General features: G+C 34.6%; 1 protein-coding gene across 6 annotated transcripts in view; it reads right to left on the bottom strand.

Moving 5' to 3' along the window:
- The window catches only part of UNC13C (unc-13 homolog C), a 239,651-nt gene that overhangs the window by 139,624 nt on the left and 82,683 nt on the right, over nt 1-17,344 (bottom strand). For 5 of the 6 annotated variants that reach the window (XM_074600306.1, XM_074600305.1, XM_074600303.1 and 2 more), the window contains one exon: nt 11,523-11,587. In XM_074600306.1, coding sequence (XP_074456407.1) covers nt 11,523-11,587 — 65 coding nt within the window. Of the gene's footprint in view, nt 1-11,522; nt 11,588-12,120; nt 12,144-17,344 lie in introns of all 6 variants that reach the window. The other variant, XM_074600308.1, reaches the window with a different exon arrangement.

Raw genomic sequence — 17,344 nt, 5'->3', positions numbered from 1 at the left:
TGCAACTCACAATAGTAAAACATGTAACAATTTCTGTTCTGTAACTGGCAGGTAGCTCGTATGGTGTAGAACATGACAGTTGATCTATATGCATATATATATATATGTATATACACATGTGCCATTTTTTTGCAGATGAGGACTTGATCAATGATGTTTTCATTTCAGGCCCTATAAGCACACAGTTCCTCTACTAAACTATTCAACACTCTGTTTGGAAATTGTGATTCTTACTGTGGTACACTTTGCTGTATAATTGATACATTTAACTGTCCAAAAACTTCCAACCTTTTCCCCCCAAATTCAGTTCTCAGTTTTAGAGGACTGAATTACAAATTGAGAGTTGTGGCACCGTACATATTCAGTAGTGGTTCTTAAAAAATTACAGTTAACATCATAGTAACATTACAAATATTTAACAATTCTAATTTTATGAAAGGCATCAATCTTATGTCGCAATACCTTTATTTGATGAAAACAAATAATTGCAAAAATGTTGGTATTTTTATAATTGAAAAAATGAAATATCTCACTTTAATATAATGAGGTTTTTACTTTTTTTTTTTTCTAGGCATAAAACATTTGGAAAGAATCACAGCCATTCTTTAAAGTCTGTGAAAGTAAATTCATTTCCAGATTAAAATAATGATGAAAATGAAGAGGTGAGATGTATATTGTGGGGTTTTTTTTTTAAATCACTCAGTATTGAACGTACATTTTAGGTTACTGGGATACTTCATTTTCTTGAAGTTCTTAGCATTTTATAATATTTCAGATTAGATGAGTTTGTTCTATAGCATAATCAAACTTCTGTAGTTAAATGTGATAAATAAAACACCCAGGCAGCTTTAATAACTTATAACGCTGGTCTGATCTCATGAAAATTGAGATGAATTTTTTGAAGATTGAACTAGGGGGTAAGGGAAGAAGAAATGTATCATTGCTGCATATTATAATCACAAAATGTAGCCTGTGGCTTTTGTAATAACATAAAAATGGAACTATGCAAGTTAATGAAAATAATTATGAGACAGCCACATTGTCTGAAGATCCACAAATCCACACTTGGATAACAATACATAATTTTTGTTGGTATGGAAAACTGAAATTGGAGATCTAAAATTGTATATGAATACTGGGAGAAAATACCAGCCTTATAAAAGTAATTATAGGACTGGATTTACAGCTTCTCCTGGTCCTTGGAATATTGAAATGTCACCAAAGAAATACCTAGCACTTTCTCTGAAAATGAAAGTTGAATTAAAAGAGTCTTAATACGAGCTAAAAATACTATATTAAGAAATGAAAAAAAATAACGAGCCAAATCCCACCGTAGAAGAAAATCTGAAGCTGCCAGAAAATTTGGGGGTAGACTAGGCTATGATAATAAAGGACCATATACACTCAAATTTTGACAGACTGTGTGCTCAAATGAGTATGCATATTAACATCATGAATATTTTGAAATTATGTTTTTTATTCATATTTCTATAATAAAGATATGAATTAATCACACATTAGGATATATTGACAGATGTTCAGACTTTGTGACTACAACTTTGAGTCTCCCTCTGCCGCCTTCTGATCACAAATCTGTTGAATGCTTCATCCCCAGGCGTAAGCCAAAGCAGACCAACGGATACTCCAAATTGTGCCCACAGGCCTCTGGGGCCATTCTCAGCTTTTGGAAAAAATAAAATTACTTGCAAAGAAGTTCTGACCTCATTTCATTTTCCTGTTATGCTTCTTGTCACATTACATGGGGATGATGCTAGCCAACTAAAATGACTTTATGCTAGCCTTGGGCGATGTGGCCTCAAAGCATCACCATTTCAACTCGTAAACTTTTTTACTTTATTTTTTTCAAAATTTGGAAAAAAAAAAAACCATATAACCACACAGCCCCTCCTACCCCCCCTTAAATTATCTCCTTAGGCCTGAAAGCTATAAAAAACCTAGCATCAGCAAAACAGCATTAAAACTACATTTGCTGATATTCTTGACCTTTACACCAGAGCAAATCAATAGTAACAGTAATGACAGACTATTCAGAGTGCTGCAAAAATTGTCTAGAAGGAAAATCTGCTCTCAGCATTTACAGCGAAGAGAAAAATCTGAACATCCTTCTCAAAATTAATGCTCTCTTAGCAGAACTGTTGCAATATCATAAAACCAAGGACTCATTTTGAATTCTCTCTACTACCCTTGAAGTCCATGTAAATGGTTTCCTTAGTATCAACATGAACATAATGTAAAGAGACCAATCATGGATATTAAAAAAAACCCAACAAGTTGCGTAAAACTTGTGAGAATTTATAAGGTGGAGATAAGAAAGTCTACAAGACAAATTCATTTGCAAAAACAAGATGGTGACCTTCCTAGAACCAGATGAGGTAATAACAAGCTACACTTAGTTTGCCTTTGACAATATGCATCTCTGTGGTTGTCATTATCATAGGATCATACCATCTAATCAAAACATAAACCTGGAGCAGAATGAGGTAAAACAGATTAAAAGCAATAGTGAAGCATCAATGACACCCTAATGAAGGTGGTGAGACTGTATCTTACAAGAAAAAAAACAAAACCAAACCTTAATTTCTCTTTTAAATCCAGATATTAATGTAGCTATGAACTTCAGCGGGCTGTACTACCATAGAATCATGGCCAAACAGCTTTATTACATTTCCACCTCTGATTAATTAATAATTTCTGCAGACATGATACCACATGAACCTAGAAATACAACAGGAATACATAACTGACTGTTCCCAGCTTATACATGTTTGAGTTTGGGTAGCATCCAAATTAAAACTTCTTCAATGATAATCAGGACAATTTATTTCTGCACCACATGCTGGATCAGAAAGTCTTTCATAAAGACAGTTAAACATAAAACAAGGAGAGTTAAGTCAATACAAAAAGTGCAGAAAAGTCTTGGAATCTGAGAGGCTGTGAGTTCCTTATGGGCGTGGATGACAACTAGAACACACTTCTAAGGACGCAAGAGGAAGGATGAAATTGAAGAAGAGAAATCAGCAAAAGAGACAGCAGATGTGAAACATTAGAAACAAGAAATTGAAAATGAAGAGGTCAGCTTTCATTGGACTTGGTAGTAGCTAGTAAGCACATGAAAAGAGTCTTGAAACTCTCAGCAAATCATCACACATAATTCTTGACTTGCAAAATTTCAAACAGGGATTCCTCAAAAGCTAAGCAAGGAGTAAGCAGTTCTACTAAGTTATTGCTGAAGTTGGACAGATACACAAGGAGAGGTAAGAATCTAGTTCAAATCCATCTGTGTATTTTGGATGCTTTTTGAAAAAAGTACAATCTTGAGGATTTCCATGTAATTCTTCTAATGCATCAAGTCCATGTTGACACAATCTTTTGCAGAAAAAATTCCCAAATTGCCTGTTCACCATATTAAAATCCTCAAAGGCATCCCTCTGTTTCTCTTTGTAGAGTTCCTTCTGATTACAAGATTAAAAACAAAACAATATGGTAATCCTTTTCCTATCTTATTTGAGCTGGTAAAGCACTTACCTAGAGTATAGGAGAGTTTATTCTAACCCTGAAGAGCATTGCCATTTTCCAAGCACTATCCTAACTTTTATCCTATAAATTTAGGAGATAATCTGTTTCTCACATACCTCCTTCTGATTCCCCATCACCATTCTGTAAAAAAGAGAAAGGGATTCATGGGCCGTTTATGCATCTTCTTTATATTTTCACATAAGCAGTCTTTGGTGTGTTAGAATTTTTTTTTCAAGCCCATAAGGATGAAGGTAGAGCCAAATTGAAACTTCCAGACACATCCACAAATGCACGTGCAAAAGCACGATGGAAATAAAATGATGTTTCTGAAGTTGTGAAAAGTAAACGTACAGAGACTAAGTTAAACTCAGAAACTCGGACTCTATGGGCTCTCTGTTGCTCAGGAGCAGTTCCATTGGCAGTGAATAAAACTCATCATGTGTATAAGGCATTCTTATGTCACAAAGAGCTACTTCTGGCAAGCAATGTCTGTAAAATCACTTCTGTCTGTTATTCTGCTCTGTAACACAAAATATGATAAAAATTGAGGTTCTTATTGGACTTTTTTTACTGATCACTAAGGAGTGGCATATAGCAAGGAAAAAAAATCCAAATTCAAGAATGACTAATTCAAGAAAGACTTGAACATCTCCCATGATTTCCTGGGAGAAAAAATAATGTCTGAATTAAGAATGCTGCTGATGTGAACCAGAGAAAAGGACAGAGGGATTTTGAGGGAACAGCAGAAATGACAAAATCAAGACAGATGAATACAGAATATAAAGATATTTTATTATGACATTAGTGGTGTAATTTATGCTCAGTTAGTAATTTGTCATAACTCACACCTCTGTCTCTTTAAATAGCTTAGTTTTCTACCCAGTCTGTACTTCCCCCCACAGTCTTTTCATTATGATTTCAACCTCAAGTTCAGCTTAGCAGAAGCATCTACATTTGATTTTTTTTCTCTGTGTATCTGTACAAATAACAAATATTTATTTAAAAGTTATATATATATGGTCAAGAAGTGCCGATTTTGTTATTTAAAAAAAGTATTACTAAAACTCATACCAATTATCATCTACAAAATATTAAGGACATGAAATATTTTAGTTTGAAATGAACTTCACCATCTCTTCTGACAACACTGGGGAGTACTGTAGCTACTATCAAGAAGTCTATGTATGATATCAGCTGGTTCTGGAACTTGTCAGCAATATTTTTAATTGCTGAATTATGGCAACGTCAGAGAGTTCTTCTACATACATACTTATTCACCTGAATATTTTTAAGAGATTAAAGGAACTAACCAGACTTCAGGGAAGAACTGCAATTTTGAAACTGCATCTTCTTTCCCTTGTGCAATGAATCAATGACCAGATGAACTCATATAAGACAATAATACTTCCTGCCTCTCTTTGCCCAGCATTCAATCAGTGCATAGTAAAGATTATAGAAAAAGTTTCAGAATTTAAGTACTTCTTATGCCTTTACTGTCTTTAGTCTTTACCTGTCTGTCTTAATTTTGTCTTTAACTATCTTGAAATATGAATAACACATTAAAATCTTTGCTGAAACAAGAGAGGTATCAGAGATATGTCGACTGGGTGATGTTTGAAGCCAGGCTACGACTAGTTATTGGTTAATATTTCAATCACAAAAAGCTAGGAATAAATTAGTATCTGAATGCAGTCTCACTCCAGTAATACTGATAGAATACGTACTCTGTAGAGAAAGAAGACAACTGTGGAAAAACAGTTAGATATGGTCTGGTGTCTAAAGTGTTTCTAATTAAATAAGTTCTAAAATTCTCTTTATATTGTTTGCACTTGGCATTCACAAGTTTAACGGTCATTCTAGGTTAGTATGCTTCAAAATCCACTTTCAATTGCCTTCTGATTACCAGTAGGTATTTTAACAGATCAGCTTATAAATGATAAGAGGAAGAAACCAAAAGGCAAGATGTTTCCAGTTGCTTTCATCATAAAGGGGTACCCTTCTCTGTAAAAATCTAGTGAAATGAGAAATCCTGTTTTCCTCATGAGAAATTAACATGTTCCTTATGGCAGTAGTTAACTAGAATCCAAGGAATTATCTGAAGCAGTTGCTTTACCTGTAGGACACTGAGGCTTGTATTGTTTAGGAGACAGTGTTCTGTATTTTGACATGAATGAACATTTTCTTGAATTATCTTTCCAGAAGAAAACCTATACTCTCGTCACCTACTTCTCTACTATTACATGTGGGCCCTGGAGCATTGTTAATTGCTCTCCTTGTATTCCTAATGTGATTAAGCTTAGTTACAGGCAAAACAGTTCTCAAATCCACATTTTAATTTTTTTGAGGGAAAGGATATTTCTTTGCACAACTGCAGCTCTGCTTTCATTTTCCAAAATTGTTCTCCATTTATACTCCACTAAGGTTATATAATTTCTCACTTTATGAGAGACTTGTGAACCTTTTATCAAATTTTGAATTCATCTGGGTCCAACAGCTGTCTCTTTGCATAAGTTGGGATAAATAGGGACTCTTCTTTTTTTTGGAAGATTAGAGGGAAACATGGAGAAGAGCAACTTTGGCAAAGGTTTGGCTGGAGCAGGTAGCGGTGGCCTTGTAGTGGTTTGAGATGTCAGGATTGTCGGAGGGGTGGGGCTCAAAGGCAGAGAACGGCAACAACAAAGACTGTATTTTTAACCTTGGGAGGAGCTAATAGTATGAAAGGCTGAAATGAAGGCACTTGGAGCAGAGATGAGCCTGTGTATTTATGTTTTGGGTTTGGTGGGAAGACAGAGGGAAAGTGCAAAAGCAAGGTAACATGCTAAAGAAGGGCTACATCAGAAATTATGATCACTGCCATTTATGCTGAAGACCGGTCTGCAGATACAGGACAAAGGTAATAGCCACTGGACTCCTGGCATGTATCAAGTGGTGGCGGTGGGCAACTGGGGGGTTCTGTAGGTAAGTTATTTCCATGTTACTCCTAGTAGTAGAGCAGGTATAGCATTTTATGATCTTTTAAATACATTTTTAAATGTTGTTGTTTTTCCCCCCAATATAAATAATTAGTTAGAAGCACTATATAAAGGAAGAAATTACATAACTAATTAAAACAAAAAATCCTTTCAAGGACACAGACAAAACTGAAAGGTAATGCACATAAGGGGATTGATGCACAATAAGGCGAACAATATCCAGCAGAGTCATAGAAAGGCTGACCCGCCAAACTCTTGTATCTCACAGATAGATTAACAGTAAATGAACACCTGCCTGGGAAGATCCATTTAAGATTTAAGTGGAGAGTAGGAGAATCCACTGGGAGATCCAGTGGGAGAGTACAGTTCCACTAATATATATGTATGCTGAAAACACACATTTCAATTTTATTCTTGGACAACTACATATTTAGCACTTATTGCATTTTTACTGAAACAGACACGACTGGGTATATTAACTAGAAATTCTCCTACGCACAAATTTTCTGTACAAGACCAGCTGTACTCCTTCTAGTAACAGTTAAGAGGACTGTAAGTGTGCAAAGATTGTTGGCTATCGGCTGGAAGTAAAGATTAATATAGTGATCTGGATTGTGAAATCAAATTTTGTTGAAAAACAGGAGAATAGCTACATTACCAGAAGTAAAAAACTGGGCAATGCTGTATTGACAGTGAAATATTAGTCTTTGTGTATAGCCTTTGGAACATTAAACACTACAGTTATAGACAAACTATTCATGTTATGTAGGTTATACATTAAATTCTCTACTCCTCTCCTCACTTCAAATAACAACAACCCATCATCCTGACATAGAAGATGATGAAGTTGAAGGCACACAAGTTATCATTCAACGCAAGAAGAAACCCACTGTAATGTTGACTATTTTTTGTGTGCTTCTGAAGATAATCTGCGTAACAATCATCTATCTGAATTCATCATAGAATTGAAAAAAAAATAAATTTGCTTTACCATTGAGAACATGCCACTGAAGGAAAGGAGTAATCATCTGCATGCAACACCATCTGTGTACCATTAGCAAATTTCAGAATGGATTAGGCCATGTGGTAAAATTATCAGTCTCTGACGTGACTGCCATCAGGCAAGCAGTGAATTAATACAGAGCAAGTCTCTGCAAAAAAGTAAAACAGTACTATCCTAGATGCATACACATGATGAAAAACCCAGCTGACCTCCATGTACTTTTCAAAAATACTGAAAGGATGAATTCTGAAGTGTCTCATTTTCAATAAAATGAAGAAGAAAAATAAAATGAAGAAGATATCATTTGATACTGTCATGGAAAGAACAGAAAAGACAGAGCTTTTGCCTTTTAACAGAGAATTAGCAAAAACGATAGCGAAAACAGTAGAGAAAACAGTATTTGTTCTTTGCCTTTTCTTTCTCATCCTGGCTTTTCTCTCATTTCATTCTCAAGTGGAGATCATTACAGAGAATTAAGAGTTGCAGTCTGTGCCGTGGACTTGGGATGTGCTGGTGCACGTCAGGTGGGTTCACAGCATTGTGCTGTGAGAGAGAAGGAAGAATAAGGCAGAAAAGAAGCAACCGAGATATTTCTATATAGATAAAGCAAGGTATCGAGGGTTTTGAGGAAATAATCTCCCCTCACTTCAAACAGCAACATCTTTCCCGGAGACTAAGAGGGAAAAGGAGTCACAGCTAAGGCTGCAGCCAGTTATGCTAGCAGTGAAGAGGCTGAGGGATTCTAGAGTTTAGGATGAGTTTTCACATGCAGGAATAGAGTGGAAAGTGTGATTAAAACAGAGCCACAACAGTCTTTGAGATGTCGGGGTTCTTCAGCTGAAAGAGAAGTTAAATTAAAATTGCATCACTGTTTGCAGGGAGGCCTAGTGAAACAGAAGCTTGCACAAAAATGTTGCAGACAGCGAAGGGAGTAGAGGCCCAGTCTAAACTTTTGTGTCAGCAAAAGAAGTGAGGTTTACTTTAAAAACATGAGCTAGTATTGAGCTACTGTCAGTCATTTGAAGTAGCCCTAATGCAGTGGTTACAGGATGTTTGTGCAAGGGATTGACACACCTTATTCTCAGAGGATTCAATATTTGAATTTATTCACCTGCGAATAGAAGAGAGGGCATAACAGGACCAATTTCTGTCTATATAGTCCTTGTCAGTGGCAAAAGGTCTCCTTACTTCTGTGAGATTGTTTTTTTGTGTGCAAACCACAAAAAACGAGAATTCTATACACTCTTGTACACTACTTTTCTAAGTCCTACGCTGATTAGTAAACTGTAATTAAGTAATTGGCTGTGGAAAGTAGTGCATACAGCAAAACTGTACAGTCACATGCAGCTTCCTGCATGCATAGATATCAGTACTTGATACTCACAGTACCTACACCCACAGAGTCTCCTTACAAAATGCTATTCCTGAACTACACATTGACAAGGTATTAAACTGTTTCTCTTCCAGTTTTGCAGATCACAAGCAATACGACAGAACGAGCTCTCTCTTATTAACCTTATTCATATTGGGGGGGGACACAAACAACAAAAGGTAACAGAGCAACAAGAAGTAGGTTAAAGATGGGGAAATACGGAAAAGAAGAAAAATAATATGAAGGTGAAAATGTTCCTTAAGATTTTGGTTATGTTAAGAAAAAATTCTCTAGCTTAAGAAATGAAAGCCCACCCACATGCAGTGACCAAAACTGGGTCATTAAAAACCACAGATGATAAATCCAAGACAGTTTTGGACTAGCTTTAATTTCAGTCTTGGATTTCTAATTTTTCTAGAGAAAAAATGAAACAACTCATTTCTTCTTCTTCTGAGAATATAGCATTGAATGTAATATACAATTCTGCAGTGAACAGCACCTATAAAAGTATCTGAGAATGTAAATTTCTACACTGTATTTCAAGAATTTGAACTCATTTTGATGTTAAGTATCGTTCTCTTACTAGTTCCAAAAACTATGCCGACCTATACACCAAACTTCTCAAAAATAGTTGTTGAAAGGTATGAACAGCTTTTTTTTCTTTTTTTTTTTTTCCCCTTTTTAAATACACAAAACCCCAAAGTTTCATGCCAGGCTTACACACCAATGCTTCTGGGTGTGACCATTCTTAGTTTCAGCATACCACAGCTTACTGTGTAGTTTTTAAGACGTCAGATTCCTGCTTCTCAGTGGTGAGGTACGTTACATTTTGTGGTGCCTCAAATCATAAATTACTCAAATCTGAGGCCAAACCCTATGAGTAAAAATGAATTGACATTGCAGCGCACAAAAGAGAAAAGGATATATCTTCTTTGCAGATATGACAAAGAGAATTTGAGGCAAGTATCAGAAGCTGCCTCTGTGATATCTTCTGGTTCTGATATGCATTAATTTTTTCAACAAAGCCACCAAATATAAACTGTCACACATCAAATCAAAAGGTTATTGTAATAATTTTCTGGCACAATTGCAATGTTCTGATGAAAGTCTTCCATGATTCCATTCAAAGAATAATGTGAACACCAGCATAGAGAGTTTTACTAGGTGTTTTTTATGGCTAATACATTGCTGAAGAAGTATTCAAATCAGTAATCTAATCAACAGAAAAAAAAGTTGCTTCAGATGTGCTAGGTTCATGTTGACAAACAATATAATTCAAACATAAATACTAATGTTTTGCATTTGAAAGTCATAAAAGAAAGAAAATTCACAGCACTTATATTGTTCTACTTCTAAAAGGTAGAGAAATACAGTACTTTGAAAATCCCATTCAAAGGAGGATTAGTTATTTTGGCATAGTAAGAAACAGTGCTGATCAATATACAAGGCAAAAGTTTTTATAGTTTTAGTAACAAGATACTTTTGACCTTTTCGACCTTATGAGAAAACTGCAACTGATCAAAGTGAAAGCAATGGGTCATTTGCAAGCCAAGAGAAGTACATGACAATTTTATTCTAATGCCAAAGGGCACATTAATAAAAAAACCCCACATCAAGTACCTATTACAATATTTAAAATGTTTCCCGTTGCATTCAGTAACTAATCCTGCACAATGTCACACATGGCCTCACAATTCTACAAGTTTCTATGAGCTACAAAATGAATAAAACACTTCAAGGTATGACGAACTATACGGAAACTACCTAAACCACTGTAAAGCTGGAGGAGTGCTCTTAAATTTGTTTAAGGTTTAGCAATAAGTACAAATGTTACCCGAACCACACCTTCCACAGCAGCATGTGAATTATATTAAGAAAATTAATATCATTAATTTTTTAGGGAAAAAAAACCCCAAACTATAGGAATCTAAATGGAAAAACTTCATAGTGTCTGGATTCTGTTGTATAGCCTTTAAGATGTACAAATGAGAAGATGGAAGATAAATTAGATAATTTAACATAACTATAGCAAACAGTGCTTATATAGTGCACCAACAAGAAGATAATATCCCTTTTTAAGCAGTTAAATAATATAACTGATAAATTTTACCAATGGCTTTTACTTTTTTTTTTTTTTTCCTTTCCAAACTGAATAATAAAGAGGCATTCAAAATAGGAAGGAGAGATTTTCCTCAAAGGAAGGAATCCCTAGAACTGGATGCAAGATAACTTTGCCTGGAGACAACCAAAAATAACATACAGGTTTCTGCCACATTCACTATCAGCAACTGGAAGATCTTTTTCCCTTGACCTTTGAGATTTCAAATATTAGACTGGTATTATTATATTACTGCACATTTACTAAAATGAAGACATAACATCAGACTAAAGCTTCAAAGGGCATTTATTTTGTATGCAAAGAGGTAAAAAATTTTGTCATCCAGTTGACCTGTGCAACTGAATTGTATTAATTTCTTAAAAATCAAGGACTTAAAAAAAATTAAGAGACATACACAATGAAACTATCTTCCTTTTAAAATAATTCAATTTCTTATAAGAACAAAACTTAGAAAATCTAACATTATGAAACTAATTTGCAGATATAAATAACAAGATTAACAGTCATGTTGGTACTTACCCACTAAATGCCTGGACTGCATAAAGCTTGGAAGTATCCAAGGAACTTCCACTTACTATCCGAGCCTTTAATAAAGACCAAAAAAAGTACAGTTACTCAGTTGCTGTTAATAAGTCTTGGACAGAATTTAACTGCAGCAAACATGTAACACCTAATATGAAAATGTTTAGCAGGGTCAGCTCCAGGCCAAAGCTAAAGTAACTATTGCTTTGGAACGCATTTTGGTAGCATTCAGCATTTAACTGAAACACTCTGCAAGAACCCATGGGAAACTAAGATACTGCTTCCCAAATATTGTTGTCCTTTAAGTCCTATAGTGTATGCAGCGTAGATGATAATTAGAGGCAAAAATCCCAGATACCATGTTTGACAGTAGCAGACCCCTGTGTTGGCAATTATGATAAGCACAACAGTGAGGGTTATCCTGTTTATAAATGCAACATGTTTGCAATGCACTCAAAGGAGAACAAAAGAGTGGAAAGCTGGGAAAAACATGCAAATTTCACAACTAAAATGAAGGAACCAAACAGGTCAAATAAGTCACAAACAAACATCAATGAAATACATGATCCCTATAGTAAATACGTGATTTTTAAACCTTTTCATCCACAGAACCGCTATCTGAAAGAGAATTGGGAAGAAGGGGAATATAGGTTAGACAGAACAGTCTCTCAGAAAATATCTTCTGCTATAAAAAACCAACACTGTTTTAACCTGCTAACACAGAGCAGAATCCAAGTAATACCTGTGCTTAGCTGTATCATTGTGACAAGACCCCTGTCACTACCTTTTAAACAAGCAAAAAGATATTCTCAGTAGATAAGAACCACTGCCACTTATGCACATAATTTATACACTGTATCCCATCTCCGCATGATTTTTTCTGGGGTTTATTTTGTTTTTTAATATTAATGAACATATATTTAATATAGTTGCAGTGTTCAAAACATAATGCTCTATTTTCAAGGAAAATGAGTGTTTCTACTAAGGATATTAAAGCAAAATAAAAATCAATGTCCTGAACTGTTACTATTCTATTTTAGCACAGCTATTCATATGATGACCAAAATTACCCCCCAAATGTCAACAGAAGAACTACAATTGTTAAAGTATAAGGTATGATACATATATATATATCATAAATTGCTTAATGCAAAAATGTGATGTATTTACAATTACTATCAGACAGAAAATATCTGCTGACAGAAAAAACCTACCCTTATTTTTTTGTCTTATCAATTTTAAAATACAAGTACATTTAAAATTGCTTTTATATATTATTCCACCAGTGTCTTTTTTTTTTGTTTTTTGACACTTTATAGTACAAAGCATACATGAAACTGCATGGTTTTAATTGTCACCTTACTGATCTTTCCATTTTTACTCCCCAAATGAAGTACACATTCTACAAGCCCTTTAAATAGTTCAGGAATTTTTAAGATGTTTAGACATTCCACATTATGTACATTATAAAATGATCATATACACCTCAAATACGTGCCACGCTTGATTTTTAAACCAGTTTATCTACAAGAAGATATCACATTCAAACACATATATGAAAAATATATTGGCAAATGTAAAGGTGCATACAGTATAATACCAACAATCCAGGGAACCAAAAGGCTCTACTGTGCCACTAATTTTAGAGGCTACTTATGGGATCAAAGCAAAGCACGTGCACAAGAACAGGCAGAATAGAAACTGGAGATAAGTTGTTCAAAACATGTTTTACCAGTGAGATTATACCTGATTTTGTATTATTCAAAAAGGTTAAAGAGGATTGAGCTACTACTGGGGACTAGCAATGTCACAATACCAAATTTGAATCCACGGAAAATCCAGCTATGCAACAGTCTCTCCTCCTTTGTGAGACCAAAATGCTTGACTACAGATCTTAGCTTTTCTTTCACAGCTATTGTGAACACTCCTTTTAGAAAGAGTAGGCTTAAAAGTATGAGCTATGGTTTATTGTCCCAAGGAAAACGTATGTTTTGAGTTATACAGAATATAAAATTAAAACTGTTACTAATAGTAAATTCCACAATTCAGTAAAAATAGAGTAAGCACATCATCTCTGTGCATCAAGAATATCTGCTTGCTGTGAATTGGTTCTTTTCATAGTTCTCCTCCTGAATATAAACAGACATAGTATCAACTTTTATGTTTTAGCAAAACCCATTAAGGTATTTTTTTCTGCTGGGACATGAACTATTCTGATGTTTTCTCACTTTACAATGTCCTCCCTTCAGAAATACTAGCATTTTTATTTTGCTTCAGAAATTAATTCTTGACTATATTAAGCTATAGTGGTTTAGTTGTCAAATTACCCTAAATTGACTGAATAGATTTATAGAAATCTAAATCTCAGTATTATTTATGCGAAATGCAATTTTTAAACAGTTTGCAGGTACTTTACTACCAGCTGCCTAAAGAATCATATTAATTATATGTTTAATTCAATTGTTTAGAAAGTTATATTAAAAAGTACAAAATTGTTGAGACTTCCACATTAAATGGAATTTTGTATTTCAGAGCATGAGAGATGGACACATGAAATTTTCTTTACCTCTCCTGGGTTTCAGCCAGCTTCATCTAATTTCACTACATTTCCTTTACTGGAACCTAATTTTGCCTAAATTTAGGAAGGAGAGGAACAATCAAAAATTAGGAAGGGGGGAAAAAAGGTATTACATGTTTGATTTAACTTGTTTTTCTTTGCAGTGTCTACTTAAAAAAAAAATGATAAATTGCACCAGTCTAACAGCTTCTTTTCGCAATAGAAATTGCATAAAGCAGACAACTGACGCAGATTTCCCAAAACAAGATTTTGAGAGCATCTTTTTTGTAAGAAATGACTGCATCTTCAGAGACGAAATTAGTTTGAAAACTTCATTGTTCTTGCTTCTTCTGAACTCACCACGAGTGAAATAATCTGAACTGTGGAAGTGTTCTCTGTGTCTGTGAGAGCACCAAATCAGGAGGTGTACAGTCACCAAGCAGTTCACTTCAGTAGTCATTGGACTACCAGAATAGACAGCAACATTCCTTGATGTAGATAAGAAATGAACTGTGATTATGTAAGAGACCACTGAATGCATTTTCAAATCAGGGATACAAGACTAGACCTCTCAGATTATACTGCTGAATGACAGTGATTTACTTAAAAGAGCTTATCTTCATGTAACTCATTTCTGCCATCCACACATTCTATGGCAAAAACCTAACCTAAGAACAGTGTAAACACTGGTTTTGTTTAGTTAACCCTATGGGATGCTTCCTATTTCATTTCAATTAGTTTATTTCTCCTTAGCTTTTTATGTGAAAATTCACTACATTATGAAATAGAAGTATAGCCTTCATGTTATGCCATATGCCATTTTAGATAACTGGAAGGTGTTTTACTAGGATTATAGGAAAAAAACATGGAGTGATATTACTCCATAACTGTTGCTATTTCAGCTCAGTGCATTCCATATATATACCTGTGTAATGGAGTGATGCAGAGTAGGATGGTCATCTAGCTACTTACAAGTGAAAATTATATTTACAAATGTCAAATACTGAAGGCAAAAGGAAGCCCCCTCCTTTTTTTTTTTAGGCAGTCTGATAGTTTCAAACTCGATTATATTTAATTAGGTAACTGGTAAAAAGAAGAAAAAACTGTTTTAATTTAGTTAAGGATAGTGTAGTGGTACAAGGTTTCTGCTGTTCATTTAAGTTTATATAATTATAACAATTAAAACAAAGAAGAAGAAAAGGTAACATATCATTAATTAGAGCAAAGAAATCATGATGATCAGCTACCATATGACATTTCTGCAAATAAGCTCAATTTCTATGTAGAATTCTTAAGAGTCAATGACAGAACACAAAAACCTTAGGAAAGAGTGGACAACCTTAAGGAATATTTAGCAAACCATATTTTAAAATGCTCCTCTTTAGATAGAAAGTTCTCTCCAGCTCTGTACCATCCTTCACCAGTTATCTCTAATCCTCCTTCTTTACTACCACTCCCTAAGCCTCCCCTAAACAGACATAAACATTTAGGTAAACAAGAAATTAAAAATATTGACTCGTTAAAATTAGTCTTTAAGTTTCTGTTAATAAGAAGTTCCAGATATTAAAAGGCTGTATAACATTCAACATACCCACTAAATTCTGGCTTCTGTTGAAAATGGTTCACAAGTATCCACTCAGGTTAATCTGCAGATGGGGGTGGGGTGTGTGTGTAGTGAAGGAGGTTTACCTGGCATTCTTTCAGCCCCCTCAAATAAGCCCCCAAGTTATTTTCTATCCTCGTATCAGTTTAAAGGTGTTGAGAAGACTAAGTAAAATTTCTGAACAAGTGTTTATTAACACTGCATAATTACTATTAAAACTCAGTCTGAAAACTAATAGATCTTACAAAAGTTGAACTTGAATTCATCGTAGAAGATAACTAGTTTCTATACCCAAATTTCCTAGGAAAAAAAATAATCTCTAAAGGACACTGAAAAGGCAGATTCTTCCAGTGTGAAAGATAATCTGGCAAGGAAGATACAAATGTGAAGACAGACCTTTGCTTTTTAGCTTATGATACCACCAGAAATACAACTGGACAATAGTCTCATCAGTCAGCAGAGATATTTATGAGAGGTTCAGAAGATTCCCCCGCGCCTCCAGTCATAAACTTCCTTCAAGCCTTGTGTCATTATTTGACTTATGCATTTTTCTAAGCAGCAGAGCATCATCGTAATACACTTCTCTTTCTTTAAAGACTGCAAAAACTTAGTCCACACTCCCCCGCTTCATAGCACAAGAACTGTAATAAGGTCAAAAAAATCTAAACTGTTAGGAAACCCTAGGATTAAAACGGTATTATGTATACTACCTTGATTTTCCATTCCTATAAGTGTAGATAATTGTGTAATACCAAATTGGAAAAAGGTTTAAAGTTCATTATTCTCTCAAAGTACCATTTTAATCTTTAATTCTGCAAAATGGTTGCAAGAATGTCAAACCAACTGATAATTACGTCATTCCTGGAAGCAAACCCTTTAGACATAATACTTGCTGGAATTAGATAACAATACAGCTGTTCCATGGAAATAACATGTGTAAAGTACCCCTAGTCAGAAGTAGTTTGTAGTCTTAGCTGGACAATTTTAATTAGTATGCATTAGTAAGAAAGGGAAATAAAGGATGACACCCAAGGTCAAATAAAAGCAGCACATTAAAGTAGTAGGTTGTCTGTCCAAAACAACAACACAAACTAAGCCATGCTAAAATAATAAATGCTGTACCCAGAAGCTAATATTACCACTACAGAATAGAATATTACAGTATGTAAGCCTAGAGTATATTGTGTTGCTGAAGAATATTCTAGGAAGATTTACTGTATAACGCTTGAAAGATAATATTAAAGCTAGCACATCATAAGAGATGAGTGATGCCTGTCTGACAAAGAGAAGGTTAAACTTGAATAAAGCTTGGTTGACAGGAGAAATAGAAGAATTGCTGCTAGCACTTTACTAGCAGTGATGTAGAAAAATTACTAGCGGATACATTGAGAGCCAAAACAGGAGGTCAGCTTGGTGAAGATAAAAACTGCATTTGTGTCTGTATTAATAAACTGGTATGTAAATCTGAAACAAGAGGACATGCTTTAAAAGCATCTCTGGTCTTTAGAGATTGAGTCCCATTAGACTTCTAATGGCTCTTACTTTCTACTATCTTTCAATAGCTACTAGATCCTTCTACCACCTTCTGAAACTTGCCTCTAAAATAATAAATTATTGACTATCAAGAGAACTATTTGATTATGGAATGTGGTATGATAC

Source organism: Larus michahellis, chromosome 9 (assembly GCF_964199755.1).
Source record: "Larus michahellis chromosome 9, bLarMic1.1, whole genome shotgun sequence".
Taxonomy (NCBI): Eukaryota; Metazoa; Chordata; class Aves; order Charadriiformes; family Laridae; genus Larus; species Larus michahellis.
The sequence above is the reverse complement of the archived record's forward strand: the minus strand, read 5'-3'. Positions and strand labels throughout refer to the sequence as shown.